This window comes from Caloenas nicobarica, chromosome Z (genome assembly GCF_036013445.1).
Source record: "Caloenas nicobarica isolate bCalNic1 chromosome Z, bCalNic1.hap1, whole genome shotgun sequence".
Lineage (NCBI taxonomy): Eukaryota > Metazoa > Chordata > Aves > Columbiformes > Columbidae > Caloenas > Caloenas nicobarica.
This window is the reverse complement of record NC_088284.1, coordinates 10,968,198-10,985,848: the sequence shown is the minus strand read 5'-3', so window position 1 is coordinate 10,985,848 and position 17,651 is coordinate 10,968,198. Positions and strand designations below refer to the sequence as shown.

At 60.7% G+C, this 17,651-nt stretch overlaps 1 protein-coding gene across 3 annotated transcripts; it reads right to left on the bottom strand.

Annotated features, from left to right (window-relative positions):
• Positions 1-497: 497 nt before the first annotated feature.
• Positions 498-14,354, bottom strand: TPM2 (tropomyosin 2). Of its 3 annotated transcripts, none has more exons than XM_065656667.1 (9): positions 14,142-14,352; positions 13,111-13,236; positions 6,632-6,765; positions 5,448-5,565; positions 5,256-5,326; positions 4,405-4,480; positions 4,211-4,273; positions 3,824-3,893; positions 498-806 (listed from the first exon to the last, which is right to left on the bottom strand). In XM_065656667.1, exons 1-9 carry the CDS (start codon positions 14,253-14,255, stop codon positions 724-726), a joined length of 855 nt encoding a protein of 284 aa, XP_065512739.1. In that variant the 5' UTR covers positions 14,256-14,352; the 3' UTR covers positions 498-723. The 3 variants fall into 3 exon arrangements, with proteins under 3 accessions (XP_065512739.1, XP_065512738.1, XP_065512737.1); XM_065656666.1 differs by lacking the exon at positions 498-806 and adding an exon at positions 2,696-3,502 and having other exon boundaries at positions 14,142-14,351; XM_065656665.1 differs by lacking the exons at positions 498-806; positions 3,824-3,893; positions 4,211-4,273; positions 4,405-4,480 and adding an exon at positions 4,687-5,017 and having other exon boundaries at positions 14,142-14,354.
• Positions 14,355-17,651: the final 3,297 nt, after the last annotated feature.

Here is a 17,651-nt window from a genome sequence, read left to right as displayed (position 1 = left end):
TCAGGTAGTTGTAGAGAGCAATAAGGTCTCCCCTCAGCCTCCTTTTCTCCAGGCTAAACAGCCCCAGTTCCCTCAGTTGCTCCTCATAATAATGTGTGCGTGCATGGTCACACACATGCTCAGATGGCAACATGAACCATGAAGTAGATCCCATTGAGAGATCAAAGTCCTTGTGGCTTCCCCAAGTAGGTAACATGCTGGCTATGGAAGGGGACATGCCAGTGACATAAGTCTGTCACTGTGCACTTGAAGAGGATGGTCAGTTTGAAATGAGCTTCAGATGTGGAAGTTTCCTGGGCGTCGCAAGGGAGTGATAGAGACCCAACCTGAACCACGTGGTTATTGCTGCCAGCCCCCATGGCTGCAGAGGACATCCTTATGCTGGCCATACCCCCTGGACCCAAGCCTCTGCAGAACGTCCTTGCATGAACCAGACAGGGAGACCCCCACTGCACTGCCCAGAGTCTCCATCCACCCTCAAGGACCGAGAGCACCCATCCGTTTTGTCAAACTGCTTTAATATCTGGACATGAAGACAGGACAGAGCCAGTCAGGCTGTGCACAGACAAGATGCCCCCGAGCCACGGTGTAAGGCTGCAGGGCTTCCCTTCTCAATGGATGTGTGGATTTGGCCAAGACGCAGTTCAGCTGATGATGTCCTGAGCATGCCAGCGGGGTGCACGTGTGGGGTAGGGAAGAGGGATGGGGGCTCCCCAGGGCAGCTCAGAGGTTGTTCAGCTCCAACAAGGTCTGGTCCAGGACCTGGTGGATGCCCACGTTCTCCTCTTTGGCACTGGCCAGACTCTCTGTGGATACAATGGACACCCAACCACACACACAGACACATCCCAAGTGTACCCAGGTGCAGCCAGACCCACACACACCACACCAAGCAGAAACACACACACACAGATGGACATTTCAGTACGGTGCCAGCCTCCAGCTGAGCGGAGAATCCCTGTGGAGCTGAGTCCATGCAGGCAGCCCCACTGCCAGTAGGGATGAGCCCAGCCACTCCAGGACCTGCCGGGGCAGCCAGGCCAGCCAAGCTGGTCCCTGGGGACTGGCAGTCCTCACTCTTCATCATTTCCATCCTCCCATGCTGCCCCTGGCCCCATGCTGGGCCCTCAACAGCGTGGGTACCACTGGTGGGTACCACTCCCAGGCCAGCCACCAGCACATCCTGCGCCAGGGTGGCTGTGGGTATTTCCACAAACCCTTGGACAGCAGAAGAGGAGAGCCAGTGCCTGCTGTGTGACCCAGTGGTGCTCCGTGAAGAAAAGGAGTGAGACAGCAGACCAGGCAGAGAGGACAGCAGAGACAGAAGGAGCAGAGCTAACGAGGCTGCAGAGACGAGCTCCAGTGGTCGCTTCGAAATGGCATCCTCCTTTCCTCTGGAGATGAAGGGGATGGGACGAGAGCTCTGCCTACCCAGCCCCATCTCCCAGAACTCCCTGCTGGGCTCTTCCCTGTCCCTTCCCTGTCCCCTACCCCAAGTTTGAGGCAGTGGGTGCTGTGAAGTCCCCAGCTGATATCCCAAGCCTGCAGGGACTCCACTCTGAGGGGATCCTCCCCTGCACAGTTTGGGGTGACTAGAGTGAGGAAGAGGAGGCTGGCTGCCAACTCCTGGGACAAGGGGAGGAAAGCAGCAACACAAACAACTGCACCCCTCCTCAGCAAGGCCAGGCTGATGCCAAGGGACAGCCATCACTGCGTGGGGCTTCCCAGAACATCACAAAAATCCCCACTCATCTCCAAAGAAAAACTGATCAGCTCCAGAGGGTCTCCCTGTCCCCGCCAAGCAGGGCAGTTACCCCCAGGGGATAAGCCAAGGCTCCACACCCTGCCTAGCCCCAGCGGAGAGCAGGCAGGGGCTCCCAGCCCCAAGCCAGCCTGGCTGAAAGGGGGTGGGGAGGCTGGGCTGGGGCTGGGAACTCTGGGCAACTCAGTTGTTAAGTTCTGTAAGGATGACCCGCAGCTCGTTAGTGAGAACGCGGTTTTTCTCAGCCTCCTGCCGGGAGCGCTCTAGAGAAAACAGAGACATCAGCGCAGCAGAGGGAAGAGAGAGAGAAATGCGGGTTAGTGAAAAGAGACGGCATTCCCCAAAGCCCTCCTTGGAAATCCTGCAGCTGCCCAGCCTGCAGCAGCAGAGATGAGCTGGGCTGGCAGGAGGAGGCAGCTGGTCCTGGAGTGTGGGTCCACCACCTTGGGAAGTGGGTTGTGGGGCAAGGTAGGATGCTGAGGAAGGAGGAAGAGGAGCAGGGACCTATTTAGGGATCGCTGCTGAATGGTAGGGTCAGCATCTTCGTCGAGGGAGGGTGATGCAAGAGAGATGCCAGGGCTGAAACTGCTGCTTGCAGGCAATGGCTGGGAGTGGGGATGTGGAATGGACAGGACCAGGTCTAACCCTGCTATTTCAGGCCAAAACAGTCATGGAGAAGATGGCACGAGATGATGAAAGCTATGTACAAGAGCCAGCGGGGTGGCGGGGGTTATGCCCTGGGCCAAGGCACAAAGAGCCCTGTTCCGCTCAGCCTGGCAGCACGGGAGCTGCTCAGGGGGCTCAGCCAGGGCCATCCCGAGGGTCCTGCAGCTGTGAGCTGCCCGTGACCACCTCCTACCACCCCACTGCCAGCACCCGCGTGAGACAGGCAGGAGATGAGGGACAGAGTGGCATGAAGAAAACAAAAGGAGAAACCAAGGAAAGAAAAAACTTTATTGAGACCAACTCAGTCACCCAGAGGGACAGAACATAAAAGAAAAGTCATGAAATGCAAACTGAAGAGCGATGTGCAAAGGACAGAAGGCAGGCGGGGGCGAGGGAGGAGATGGGGGTCTAGGGGCTGCTTGGCTGGGAAGGGGCTGCCAGACCCAACCTTCTATCCCCAGGGCCTGAGCTTTGGTGGTGGAGCTGCCGCTTCCCTTCTGCAGCTCCTCCCCACCCTGGGCCCAGCAAACAGCACTGGGTGGTTTTGCTGGGGGGACATAGAGGGCAGGTGGTCACCCCAGCCCTGGAGCTGTGGGGTCCCTGGTGCTTGTGCTGCTGGGGAGCCAAGGAGGGAGCTGCTGGAGCGAAGGGCTGCTGGGCACAGCCCTGTTCCCCACTGGGCAGTACTGGGGCATGGACCTGCAACTGCATGGGCAATGTCCACCCAGCCCATGGGGGTCCCAGGGGCTGATCCCCTGCCCCACCAAGCACCCCTAAGTGGCTACACCTTGTCTGCTCCCAAAGAGGGGTATTGCAAGAATGCCCGGGCCTGCTCCTGTCCCAGAGGAGCTGACAGACAGGCACAGGCTAGGAAGGGCAGAGGAGGACAGAGTGGGCAGGGAGAATGGTGGGGCAGCCAGGCAGGCAAGCGGCCAAGCTGGGGAGGGGGTGAGGCAGGCAGGGGGTGCAATGCTGGTGCCCAATGTGGGGCTCAGAGGGAGGTGATGTCATTAAGTGCATTGTCCAGCTCCTCGCTGATGGCTTTATACTTCATCTTCTGCGCATACACTTCGTCTGCAGGTGGGGGGCAGGTGGTGGAGCAGGGTAGGGGACAGGCGGCAGAGAGAGAGAGTGGCTGTGAGTGGGGGGCTGAGGGCAGCGGGAGCGTGCGGGCACAGGCGGTGTAGATGTGGCCCTATTCCCTACCTGAGGGCAGAGCCCAGACCCCAGCAGTTCTGTGCTCCCAGACCAGACACCACGGCATCCAGCCTCCCTCCTCCCAGGACCCCTGCCCACCCCATTACCCTGGATAAGCCCTGTCCAGCCCTGCCGGGGGCACATCCTGGCAAGTGCTACCTGGGAAAGAGGGACACAGGTCTGGTGGGGACATTTTACCTTCTAGATCATCGATGGTTTTCTCCAGCTTTGCCACAGACCTCTCTGCAAACTCTGCTCGGGTCTCAGCCTGTGGAAGCATTGTGGGGAGAGGGTGAGCAGAGGGGCACGATGGGGACAGTGCAGGCTGCACTGCACCCCAAATCTGCCCCATCTGCTTCTCCCATACCACCCTCCACAAGCCCTCCCCTGGGAAAGGCAAGGGACAAGCGCCTCATGGACCCCCAAACCATAAACCACGAGGGCATCCCAAACCCAGGCACCTGCCATGTTGCAGGGTTGCAGTTTTGGGAAAGGTGAGAGGACATGGGCATAACGGGGTCAAAACCAACATGGGATGGCAAACTCCTGCCTGCACTGATGGAGTGCTGGCCCCGCACCCCTTACCTCCTTCAGTTTTTCCCCTAGAAGCTTGATTTCCTCCTCATACTTGTCCTCCTTGGTAGAATACTGCAGAGACAGAGATGGGTGCCCATAAGCACCATGGGACAATTCCAACTGTCCTTCACCCCAGCAAGAGACCCCAGCACCTCCAGACCCCATGCACTCTGCCCAGCCCCAGCAGCCCCGCTGGGTCCTACCTTGTCAGCCTGGGCCTCCAGGGACTTCAAGTTGTTGGTAACAATTTTCAGCTCCTCCTCTAGGTCACCACATTTACTACATCCCAAGCAGAGGCCGCCAGGAAGGGGAGCAGGGCCAAGGGGCAGGTAGTGGAGAGAGGGGGTGAGGGAGCAGAAAGAGCAGGGCGTGGGGAAGGAGGAAAGAAAGAGAAAGAACAAGTTGAGAGAGGAGAAAACTCAGCGCAGGTGTAGAAGGAGTGGAGCTGCTAGGAGCGGGAGCTGCTGGGACACATCCGTTCATCCGTTCCTTGTGCCTCCTCACACGGATGCCCCGTGCATCACTGCCAGCTGGGCTCTTGCCAGCCCCACTGAGAAGGAGCGCAGGCACAGAGGGATGGAGGAGCATGTCCAGCCTGCGCCCGCCGGAGCTGGAGGCGAGGAGAGGTCGGTGGTGGAGGCAGTGGTGCAGAGAGGAGAGAGGTGACTCGCACAGTTCAAGAGACAGCGACAGAGAGAGGGGGGGCTGCTGCATGTTGCCCCACGCCCCTGCCCCAGTACCTCTTCCTCTGAGGCAATGAGGGATTTGAGACTCTGGTCCATGGTCCGCAGCTCTTCTTCCAACTGTCTCACTCGGCTGGGGTCGTAAAGGGGCACCCCGGGGGTGCGGACAGCAGAGAACAGGGTCAAGGATGGGCTGCTAGCAGGCTGGTATCCCCCTGCCCCCAGCTTGCAAGCCCAGGGACCATCCCAATGGCAAACCCTGCCGCTCCCAAAGAACGACATCCCCCTCCCCACACAGACATCCCCATCCCCACAGCTGCCAGAGACTTGGGACAAGGGCAGCACGGGACCATCATGAGAACCCCACTCACCTCTCTGCCACCTCTGCCCTCTCCTCTGAGCGCTCCAGCTCTCCCTCAAGGACAACCAGCTTGCGGGCGACCTGTCAACAGCAGCAAGAGGCACGTGTCAGCCCTGTGCTTGCCCGGGCTGGGGCACAGAGCTGTGAGGAGGCAGCCTTGGGTCCTGCCAGGGGGCCAGGGGTGGGGGAAGGGGGCACACACCTCCTCATATTTGCGGTCGGCCTCCTCCGCTATGTGCTTTGCCTCCTTCAGCTGCATTTCCTGGAGCTCCATCTTCTCCTCATCCTTCATGGCCCTGTTTTCGATGACCTTCATGCCTCTGAGGAAAGCCCAAGCCAGAAGATGTTACTGCCATGGGTTGTGGTGGCATCTGCACCTCCTGCCTACCCACTGCACCCTGAACACACCACCCTCCAGCTCAGAGACATGGGACATTGTCTGGGGATGCTGGCACTTGCTGGCCACCCCAAGCAGCAGGGTCACACCTTCAGTACCCCAAGGATGCTCCTGCACACAACTACAGCAGCAGAGCTGGCCCCAGGGCCATGCCTCGGAGTGAGGAGATGTGGCCACACTGCCTCTCAACCAAGCAGGTCCTGAACCCATCATCTGGTGGGGGAAAAATGCAGCAGCCCAGAATGAGACAGCTGCAACCTCCACAAAAGGAGTCCGACAGGCCAGCAACCTTTACAAAATGCTAGAAGACATATTGTGGCAAAGCCTTTTCTCATTCAGGGTTGATGCTCACAAGCAAGGGGTCACCAAACCCACACAAAGCCCCGTGGCAAGGACTCCTGCAGACTCTTCTCCTCTCCCTTAGATGCTGTTGCTCAAACTGGTCTTTGCCAATGGAGGGAAGAGCTCACGCAACTGTCAGGAATGCCATGACATGTCTGGGCATTCCTGTACAACGTGAGTGCCCTCGCCTGCACAACTCCTGCCTGGGACACCTCCTTGCCATGAGGATGGGGCAACAAACTTTGCAAGACTGCTTTTTTCAATGAAGCGGGTTCATTCGCAAAAGACGACCCTGGTACACATGTCCCCTCCTGGACTGTTGTTCAGCTCTTGAGCAGAGGAGGCTGCTCTGGGGCAGAAAACAGGCTCCAAGCACTCTCTGGCTTTGGTTACAACCTGGTATTTCTGTAAACAGGTCAAATTTTTCAGGATTTTATGAGTGCCCTGGAAATTTCAAAGCCTTTTCAAGAACGGTTGGACCTGGGGACTCCTCTGCATTGTGTCTTTGCTCTCTCCCTTCAGGGTCTGCAGGACAACCAACACAAACCCCCTAAGGTCACTTCAGAGGGACCTCACTGCAAAACCAAGGAGGCTGCCTACAGTCAATGGCGACCTGATGCCACTCCTGCTGTCCCTCCCCATCATACCTCTCGCTCTCATCAGCCGCCTTCTCAGCCTCCTCCAGCTTCTGCAGGGCAGTGGCCAGGCGCTCCTGGGCTCGGTCCAGCTCCTCTTCCACCAGCTGGATACGGCGGTTCAGAGAAGCCACTTCAGCCTCGGCCTGTGGGAACAGAAACTCCTTGGTCACCCCATGTCTCATACACATATATATAAATATTAAAAAAAAAAGCATTTTCAGCAGTTACTTCTACATTCGCTACCCAGAACACCTCTTGGTACTGTGCAACAACAAGCCAGTGCTTGCTGGCATGGGATGCTTGACCATGCATCCCCTCACCTTTCTGTAGGGACAATGGGATTTTCTCCATCCCTTGCATCCTGTTTGACGCTGGCTCCTACCAGCCACGCAACCCCAGCCCAGCACATGCAGCCTCTCCACTGCGTCCTCACACCTCCGGCTCCCACCACAGAGAGACACAAGGAGCGTTCACCAGGGTAGGGTGGCCAGAGCAGCCGTGCCGTCACAGGGATGGTATTTGGGGTTTGCAGAGCAGTGAGCAAAGGGGGAGGAATGCCCTGTACAGCTCCACTCCCGAAAAGGAGATTGGAGCCACTTGTGGATTTCCTGTTTACGGAGGCGGCGGAGCGAGCCAGGAACCTCTCCTGCGGGAACCCCCCGGCCCTGCGCAACGGGGCAGCCTGGAGCCGAGCGCAGCCCCCACCCCCCATGATGTACAGCGCAGCGCCGAGGGCAACGTCGGGGGCAATGGAGCGAGGCGCCCTCGGCCGGCTGGCACCTGGCCAAACTGCGGCCGCCGGGGCCCATGGGACCAGGGCCCCCCGTTTTCCCAGGCTCCTCGTGCATGGGGCCGGGAGCTGGGGTTGGCCAGGAGCAGTGGCCCTGGCCTCCCGCCAGTCCCTTGACGCCTGGCCTTGTGCTCTTTCCATTTGGTAAAGGCCTCCTGCTCCATTGCCACCGCCAGGAAACGCTGTCTCAGCAGCTCCCGGCCCTGCTCCCCACCAGAGGGGCTGTGGGGTGGACAAACCCTGGGTGCAAAGGGATGGGTGGCAATTAGATCTCGCTGCAGGCAGCAGCCCCACACACCAAGAGGCAGGGAGACATGCAGCAACGCAGGGGATAATGTCTCCTGCTTATTCACAGGCTAGAGCAGGCCTGGCCGGCTGCAGTGCCTGGCCCCATCTGGCCTCATGCTTCAGCACTGGAAATGCCTCGGGGTACGTGAGCCAAGCTGGGGGTCCATGGGAGCAGCGAGGGGCTGTCACCCCGTGTGGCCCCACTGGGCATCCATGGTCCCCCACGGCAAGCTGGCAGTCTGGGGATGGGTGCAGATAGCACCTCTCCCAGCAGGACAGCCTGTTGGCACGTTGGGAGGGTGGCCAGCCCTGCAGCTGGCACAACAGCCGCCTCCGCCCTGTGAACACCCTTTTTCCGTGCTCACCGAGAGCTCGTCCATAGCCAGACAGCCCAACGGGGAGCTGGGTCTGGCTCCTGTGGGGTGATGCTCCGCCTGTGGCATCTATCTCACCCCAGCGGGAGACTTTTTCCCAGGGAATCACCCCCAAAGTGGGTCAGAGCTGCCTGGATGGGCACTTGGGATATGAGCTCTCCGGCAGCTCCCAGTGACCGGGGAACCCGATCGGCAGCTGCAGGAAGGGGCCATTTCCTCCGCACACAGCCCGAGTGACAACAGCCCGGGTACCGCACCCAGCTCTGCCACTTCTGATATGGTGAGGATGTCAAAGGAGTGGGCATAAGAAAAAAAAAACAAAAAAACCCCACAAAACCGAGCTCCAACAACATTAAAAAAAAACCAAACCGGGAACAAGCTGCAGCTTGGCAATGCCGTCCCACTGCCAGAGTGGAAATTTTGGCCTGTGGCAGCATGAAGGGGTGGCTTGTCCCCACAAAGGGACATGCTGGAGAGCCGAAGGCTCTGTCACTGCTGCGGCCGGGACCACAGAGCCCACTGGAAGCCAGACAAGAGCCTGGGCATGGGATTTTTAGCCGTGCACCCAGCCAGCCTCCGAGGGAGGGGATCCTTTCTCAGGATCTGCCCGGCCCCAAGCAGAGCCAAGGCAGAGCTGGCTGCTCACCGCTCCGCCGTGCCCCGCAAGCGCTGGGGAGCCCGGCCGCACGGAGCATCCCTTGCAAGACCCATGGAGGAGGCAGCTAGAGGAGGCAGCCCGGAGGCAGGAGCGCTGCCCGACGCCCCCTGCCCCGGTGACTGTCGCGGCTGCAGCGGTACCTGGATGGCAGCGCCTTCCAGCACCCCCGGGACCTCCCGGGGCTTCGCCCCGGGGGCAGCCAGCCCGGCTACCGGGGCAGCGGGAGGGTGGCCGGGGCCAGCCCGCGGGGAAGGATGTCGGCAGCGGGGCCGGAGCCGGTGGGGCATCCCGGGCAGCTGCCGGGGCGCCCCCCGCCTCGCCGACCCATGCGCCCCTCCCTCCGCCCCGGCGGCCCTTACCCGCTCCCGGGCCTGCCGCTCGGCATCGGCCTCCCGCTGCAGGTGCTCGGCGCGCTCCTCCGCCTCATCGGCCACCTGCTGCAGGCTCTGGATCTTCTTCTTGACGGCGTCGATGGAGCTGATGCCGGCCATGGCGGGGGCTGCCGGCGGGGAGGCCGCGCCGCCGAGCCCTTTGTGGGATCCGCCCGGCTCGGGCAGGAAGCGCTCAGGCAGCGGCCGCTCCCGCCGCCCGCCCTGCCTCCATCCCTTCCTGCTCCTCCTCCTCCTCCTCCTCCTGCTGCTGCCATCCACCGACCTGGGCCGCCGCTCCGCCGGGCAGCGCACACGGATCCCCGGTCAGGGTGCACGGTGCCTACCCCCGGCAAGGGAGAGTCCCTCATCAGGCAGGGTGCACGGTCCCCCCGCCCCAAACAGAACACAGGGTGCTCCCCTGGGCAGGAGGCATTCTGCACCCCCAGGCAAATGCACAGTCTCCATTGCCAGGGCAGGTGGCACCCCAGACAGGGTACACAGTGCCCCCCATGATACGGTACACAGTCCCCCCAAGGCAGGGCACATGGTGCCCCTGAGGCAGGTGTGCACAGTCCACTGAAATGCCCCAGAGAGATAGAGGGGAGCCCAGGGACTCCTTTTCCCTGGGGAAAAAGGAGCCCAGAGGGTCTTATGGTGCCAGAGCCTGGCCCCTGTGAGTCCCCGTGGGAGCAGGTGCTCCCCAAGCTCTACCCCCTGTCCCCCCCTGTTGCAGAGCTGAAGGAGGTCATGGACTTTTGCCCCATGGGTAAGTCAAGGAAAGGCATGGGGCAGGTGAAGCAGAGCCTGCTCCCAAGCATCTCCCCAGGGGACCTGGGACTGGAGCCCTGGGGCACAGCCAGGTCCCCAGTCGCCATCCTGTTCAGACTCTTGACATCCACTCCCCCAAGCAGGGACCTGGCTGGCAGCACCACAGAGGCATATAGGGCCTATGGAGCCTTCTGCACACTCCAGCTGCCCTGGGGGCTTTGCCCCACTGGGGAGGTTCAGTGCCCAGCTCCCGGCTCTGCATCCTGGCTGGGGCACGTGCTCTGATCCATCAGGAGAAGCTGGTGGTGGTGGCACTCAATCCTCCCTTAAGTAGCTCTGACAGCTTCCAGGCAGCCCTGCCTGCACTTCACACCTGCCTCCAGGGACGTAAATTCCCAGGCTGACCCCACTGGCTGCCCTCAGTTCCAGGGCCAAGGGTCCTGGGGGGACCTGGCTGCACTGCTAGCACAGCCCTGCAGCCCCACGTCCCCCTGCTAAATGGTGGTGGAACAGGCGGCACTGGAGGTCCCCTGGGAGCACATGGCCTTGGGTTTGGCCTCGGTTCTAGCTAGTTCTGCCCCACTCCCAGCCGAACGCCTGGGTGCCAAGAGCACCTCCAAGATTGCGCACAGGGCCTGGAGCAGAAATGGGGTTCCCCGGCAGTAATGGGGCAGGAATGAGCTGGCTGCAGGCAGGCGGGGGCAGGTTGGGGGGCAGGCTGGGGGGCAGCCATCCCAGTCCTGTGGCAGCCAGGCTGGGTGCCTCCTGCTCTGGCCCCACCCAGGGATATAGTCACTTCCCAGCAGAGCCCCGTTCCCTCCCACCGGCTCGGGGAATCTCCAAATAAGAGCAAAGTCTCGGCTGGGGAGAGCAACCGGGGCGGGAACTTGGGTGAAGCCTTTGGGATCATGGCCTGGGAACTGCAGGGGCTCCCTGGGCCCTGCTTGAGTGGGCAGGGACAGACCACCAGCTGGGAACATGGGCGGCTGGAGGGGGCTGCGCTGGCCAAACCTGCTATCCTGGCTGCACAGTGCCCAGCAGCCCCTGCCCGCATCCTGCCCTGGGCACAGCAGAATGTCCCTCCTGGGGACAAGAGCTCGTGGTGCCGCAGTAGCATCGGGAAGCTGCTGGGAAGGGTCTGCCAGCACCGTGAGGCTGCCGAGCAACGATCAGTTGCTCCCTGGTCTGTGCCAGCATCTGGCCCCCCACTAAGTGCATGGGGAGTCTAATTTGTACCCCTTAGTGCAGTTCCTGTGGGCTTTGTGCACTGCCACCCAGTGCTGGAGGCAAGATGTTGGCCGAGCAGGGGAAGATTTATTCTATTAAGGCATTTGTTGACAATTTTGATAACAAGAGGAACCTGCCTGGATCACTGTGATGGGTCCTGACCTGGCTGAGGGATGGGGATGCTCAGTGCTCACAGGCACATGCTGTCCTGGCAGTGAAGGGAGCACAAGGGAGCGGGGCGGGTGGGCTCTGGGCATCTAACCTGCGCTTCATGTGCTGGACCCGAGAGCTGTGCTGCACCTCACCCTGGAAAGGAGGTGACACCAGCCCTGGCACTTACCATTATCAGCACATTCAGGTCCCTGGTGCAGGGACCTGGTGACTCCCAGAGCCTCACACATGGTGCAGCCTGTTCAGGCTTCTGCACGGACCTGGGGCTGCTGGGCTGGTGATGGGGTCCCAGCCCTGCTCACAGGACCCGTCACAGCCGGCCTGCCCTCCCTGATGCTGCTCCTTCACCATGCCACCCCTCCAGCCCTTTCCTGGAGGGGTCGGTGGCTCCTGTCCCCTGTATCTGCTGGGAGGGCACTCTCTGTGCTGAAGCACACAGACATGAATGGCTGCTGTGGACCAAGAGCAGGAATATGAATGCTCTGTGCCCAGGGGCAGCATTGCACAGCCCACTGCCAGCAGCAAACCACTCCTGTGCACCCCATGGCTGAGACCTGCCCAGTTCCACTGTTTGCCCCTCTTCTGAGCCCCACACTGGGGACATCACATCCATGCTCAGCCAGACCCCACACTGAGTTTGCCGTGTCCAGCACCAGCATGGATCCAGTCATGCCAGTATGAACCCCGCTGCACACAAGAGCCACCCTGCCCAGCTCAACATGCCTGCCCCCCACCAGGATAAATGTGCCCTTCCAGAGGATTTTCAATGTTTTAACTACTTTGTTTAGTATCTAACTAAGCCAGGGCAGACCAGTAGGTTCAGCAAACAAGGCTGAGGAACCTCCCAGCCGCTCTCTGCGGGCTCTGTGCTGCCCTCAGCACTTGTGCTGCCACTGCTTGTCCTTGTCTCTTCACCCCGTCCTTGGCAGCCACCTCAGAGATTTGACACATCTCCCCCATTTAGCTCCATAAACCAGCTGGGATTAAATTTTTGGTTCTCAATCCGAAAAAGCCTGGCTGTGCCCTGCTGGCCATGCTCCAGCCGGGTCCCCTTTAACTTCTCCTCTAGTTTCCAGCATTGGTTTTCATCAAAGAAGGACTGGCTATCAAAAGGAGGATTTATTTATAGGGTGTCAAATACCCTGTGTGGCACCACAGGTCGTTATACCCTGTTCCCAAGTGGCTCTGTGGCCGCACACAGCTGTTCCACCCTTCATCCTGGCCAGGCACAAGCCAATTTCAACACCTTCCTAACATCTCCCTGGTGGGATCCATTTCCCAGGAGAAACATCAGTCATGGCAATAAATAAAACTCTTCCTGACATTGCCCTTCCTAGGGTATAGAGTAGTCCATTGGGTCCCAGAATGACTGAGCTCCCCCACATGCACCCCAAGCATCCTTTCTTGCAGCCAGTACTCAGCAGCTGGCCATGGAAAAGAGCTTTTTCCATTTCTCTACTCTTTTTTCACTTTCCTGCCACAGTTTAATAAGTGCCACAAGCGTTGCAGAAGAGCATGCTTGGGGACTGGTGACACAGCTTGGAACACTCGTCCCCATTAGCTTTGGGGAGCTGGGCAGGCGGCTGCCCACGAAGCTCCAGGCAGGACTGGCTGCCCAAGCAGTGCACACCACAGCTGGCTTGGCCCCTGTACCTTGAGCAGAGTCCATCTGGTCACTGCCCTGCATCTCAGTCTGGTTCAGTGTCAGCATCACAGGAATGGGATCCTGACAGCCTTCCCCACAGACGCTTTCCATATAAGGCCCCCCCTCTTTCTTCACCCCCCCCCGCCCCGAAGCCCAGCGCCCGCGCAGGGGAGGAGTTGCTGGCGCGCCTACATACGTCTGTAGCTTTCTTCTCTGCCTGCTCCAGCTTCTCCTGGGCCTCCTTGACGGACTCGGAGTACTTCTCCACCTCATCCTCCGTGCCCTTCAGCTTCTTCTGCAGGCCCTGCTGTTCCTCCTCCAGCTGGGGAAGGGACAGAGGGCAGTGGTCAGGGGGGATGGTGGTACCCACAAGGTTTTGGGGCATGACCATCTTCCTGGGAAGGCCCAGGCTCCAGCCACCGCTGGACCACACGGACACACTCCCCCTGTCAACTTTAGGGCCACACGTCTCCAGGGAGCCCTTGGTCCCCAGGGCCAGAGCAGCCTCCAGCATCTCTGAGCCCAGTGCGGGTACAGGAATGGTGAGCTCCCTCCCTGTGTAGGGGACAAGAGAGGTCCTGACTTGGGGACACAGCTCCAGGAGACACTCAAGAAGGTCTTCCATCTCTGTGTGGCTGGGGTGGGAGTAGGCTGTCCCCAAGAGTCTTCTCAGCAGAGGGATAGGGAGGTGGCGCGGGGGCATCCGACCCAGATAAGGCATGTTTTGGGGAGCTAATGTGAGTGGTCAGTGGCAACAGGCTGGTCCCAGAGACAGGCACCCAGCAGAGTGAGATCCCCAGGGACAGGCACCCAGCTGGGTGAGGTCCTAAAGGGTGGGCACGCAGCAGAGGGAGGACTCCAGGGACAAGCACACAACAGGGTCAAGGTCCCTGGGGACACAGTGGGGTGAGGTCTCAAGGGCTGGGCACCTCTGGAACTGGGATCCGCAATCTGGACACCCAATAGGACAGGGTCCTCAGGGCAGGAAAATCCTAGGACAAGGGTCCTCAGGCAGGACAGATGGCATGCGGAGGTCCCCAGGCTAGGCACCCCAAGAGTGGAAAGTCCCCAGGCTGGACCCCCAGTGGGATGTGGTCCTCAGGGCTGGACACCCCTAGGTTGGAGGGTCCCCAGGCTGGACACCCAGCAGGTTGGGGTCCCCAGGGCTGGAGACCCTTAAGGCAGGGGTTCCGCAAGCAATGCTGGGGAAATCCATGGGACACCCACCTGCTTGCAGCGGTCCTCCGCCTGCTTCTTGTCAGCCTCCGCCTGCTCGGCACGGTCGATGGCGTTCTCCTTGTCCAGTTTCAGCATCTGCATCTTCTTCTTGATGGCCTCCATGGTGGCGGCGGTGCGGCGGGGCGCGGTGCGGCGGCGGGGTGCGGAGTACCGGGGGCGGCGGGAGCACCGGGGGCGGCGGGAGCACCGGCACTGCGCCCCCCGCCCCGCCGCGCTGCCTAAGAGCCGGGGAGGGGCCGCGCCGGGCGGGGGCCGCCCCGGCACCTCCCCCGCCGCCCGCCAGCACCTTTTAGGGACAGGCTCGCCACCGACCGCCGCACCGAGCGGGACGGGGGGGCAGTACCCCCGGCGGGCACCGGCACCGGGCACCCACGGAGGCACCGGGCGAGGGACACCCGTGTGCGAGGGAACACCGAGGCACCGGGAGAGGGACGCCCGTGTGCGAGGGACACCCCGGGGCGCTGTAGAGAGGGACAGCCCTGTGCGAGGGACACCCCGGGACGCTGTGAGAGAGACATACCGGGGCATTGCAGTATGGGTACCCTGGTGGCACTGCTCTAGGGGTAGCCCTGTGGCACTGGACTAGGGACATCCCAGTGACACTGCACTAGGGGGACCAGGGACATCTTGGTGGCACTGGGCAAGGGACACCTTGTGGCAATGTACTAGCGGTACCCCGGGGGCACTGTGCTATGTACATCCCAGGGCACTGCATTAGGGAGACCCTGATGGCACAGCGTTAGGGACAACCCCCGTGGCAGTGTGCTATGGGCACCCTGGGGGCAGTGGACTAGGGACAACACAGTGGCATTGTGCTAGGGACATCCCAGGGCAGTGGACGAGGGACACACTGGTAGCTTTGTGCTAGGGACATCCCAGAAGTATTGCACTGCAGACGTCCTGGTGGCATCATGCTATGGACAGCCCAGGGCACTGTGATAGGTGCATTTCTGGTGGCACTTCCCCAGGGACACCCCAGTAGCACTTGGGACACCTGTGGGCTGGCATTATGCTGTTATTGTGCCGCAGGGGCACCACCAGCCACCCAGTCCCAGGGCCTGAGACCTGTCCCTGCTCCAGCCACAGAGCTGTCCCCACACTAGGGGACATTGCATGGCTGCCACTGCCCTAGGGACACCCCATGCCCTGCCACTGCACCCTGGGGCCCGGATGACCCTGCTTGCTGGTACCTCAGGGGCTGTCGCAGCATCTGGGGACACCCGTGGGCTGGCGCTGCAGTCTTGCAGACACTCTCAGGCTGTGATTGCACTCAGGGACGCCCACAGTCTGTGTTTGCAGCTGGGGATACCCATAAGCTGTGACTGAATCGGGAACGTCACAGGCTGGCGCTGCAGAGACAACCTCAGGTTGTGATAGCATTCGGGGACACCCACGGGCTGTGACTGTACTTGGGGACACCGTGGGCTGGCACTGCCCATCTGGGGAAGATCCCCCTGGGAGGGAAGTGAGCTGAGCCCCTGACCTCTCCATCCAGCTCCCACACCACGGCGGGGCAGGAGGGCGAAAGCTCCGTACGGGCTCCCTGGCACCCACCTCCCTGCTGCCTCGCACCCTGGTGCCACTGTCCTTGGCACCCACAGGACACCTGGCATATGTGCAGCCCTTAGGCTGGCATTTCAGGGTGACGTGGGACGCTCAGGCAGCCCACTGCCACTCTCTGTCTTTCTGCTCTAAATAAACTGTATTCCACAGGCAAAAAAATGCAAACCCTTCAGATCCTAGCTCCTCCAAAAATAACCCATGCTTTAATAACGCTCGTAAATGCTTCTGGCGCATTCCCAGCTGCAGGGTGGGCTGTGGGCCGGGGGGGCTGGAAGGAGCCAGCAGAGGGGCCACAGGAGCCGTGTGGCATGTGAGGAGGCTTGGATGGGATGGAGACAGGAGGGGTGCATGGGGTCCCCCAGCCCAATACCCCAGGGCCACATCCAGCCCTTGCCTGCAGCAACTTTTCAGCAGCGGTGCTCCAAGCAGAGAGAAGCAACAAATTTTTGAGAGCTGTAGAAAGTGACTTTCTAGGAGTGCTCAGCCCTTGGACATAGTGGGGATGGAAGCAGCTGAGGACCAAGGGCCTGCTGGCACCATGGGTAAAGCAGCAGAGGAGCTGCTGCTGGACTCTGGAGAGCAGCTATTAATACTGACGAATTAGGCACATATTTGGACAAGGAGAGTCAGTAACCGCCAGCACACAGCTTCTGAGGCGGGGGAAGATCTGTGTCCCATCATTCCCGGGCAAAGATGGATGGTTTTCCATGAGATGCTTCAGCCTAGAGCAACTTCATTGGCTCAGTGCTCGGGGTAAAGACGATGATGTGCACGGTGTGAGTGGCCAGACACCCAGGGACTGCAGCTCTCAAATGTCCCTCCAAATGACACGGTTCCCCCTTGCTGCCCACTCCCCTTTGCTCCAGGCATCATGGCCAGCGCCGACAGGCACAGCTGGAACCATCTGGGTGCCTGAGCCCATGGGTCTGCCCTTGAAGCTGCCCTCTGGGAGAAGAGGGTGCAGAGGGGTGTGGGGGCACATCCCTCCCATTGCTGCCCGATACACAGCCCCACTCTGGGCTAAGATCTCCAAGGATGGGGACCTCCCTCCTTGCCCTGCTCCAGGGTCTACCTGCCCTGCCGGGAAAAGGCTTGTCCTGCTGTTTAACGGGAACTTTCTGCGTGCAGCCCATGCCACAGCCTCTCACGCCACGTCTGGGCTCCCCAAGAAGTTGGGCTGTGGATTCCCTGCCTGCCTCCAGCTTGACTGGGTTTGTGTCCCCACGGAGGTGGTGGCATCTCATGAGCGTGGTGTCTGCTGTCCAAACCCATGTGTGCTCATCCAAACCTCCCTGCCAAAGTAATGTCTCATTCTGGTGGGGGAGACTCATTGGGTTCCCAGCCCCATGCCCCTCTCCTGGTGTCTGGGCCACCTCCCCTCACCTGTATCCCAGCACAGAGAACACGGTGAGATGGGCTTGGGAGTGCTTGCAGCCCTGTGCTGGGGGTGCTGGAGCTCCCGTGGCCCCAGGGTGCCAGGACAAGGCCAGGACCGCTGCCACACTGTGCCCAACTCACTGTCCTTGCCGGCTGCTCAGAGGGGCCCTGTGTCTGGCTGGTACCTGAACGAGAGCCTGATGCTGGGTCAGGCCAGTGCAGATTGTCAGGGGACAGCTGGGAGGACTGGGATGCCTGTGAGAGCCACAAATCCCCCCTGGAGCCTGGCCATGAGCGAATGTCCCAGGGGATCAGCCCCTCCGCACCCCCAGGGATGTGCCTGCAAGGGGACAGGGGGTTACCACCCGGGATGCTGCCCTCGATGATTGCGATGCTTGTAGCTCACGCTGCTGGGGACAGGTCCTGGAGGTAGGGGACACGTGCCAGCCTGACCATGTCCTTACTCCACTCTGCAGCATCCCTGCCCACCCCACCACCGCTTGGGCCCCTCAAACTCCTGCTGAGTGACAGGGTGGTAACAGGTGGGGACACACTCGG

Bases quoted from the DNA above. Each gene is read 5' to 3' on its own strand.
- TPM2 (XM_065656665.1), bottom strand. From the start codon at position 14,255: ATGGAGGCCATCAAGAAGAAGATGCAGATGCTGAAACTGGACAAGGAG. The intron at 13,237-14,141 runs GTGGGTGTCCCA...TCCCTTCCCCAG, and splicing joins CGGAGGACCGCTGCAAGCAG to CTGGAGGAGGAACAGCAGGG. The intron at 5,018-5,255 runs GTGAGTGGGGTT...TTACGACCCCAG, and splicing joins AGGGCAGAGGTGGCAGAGAG to CCGAGTGAGACAGTTGGAAG.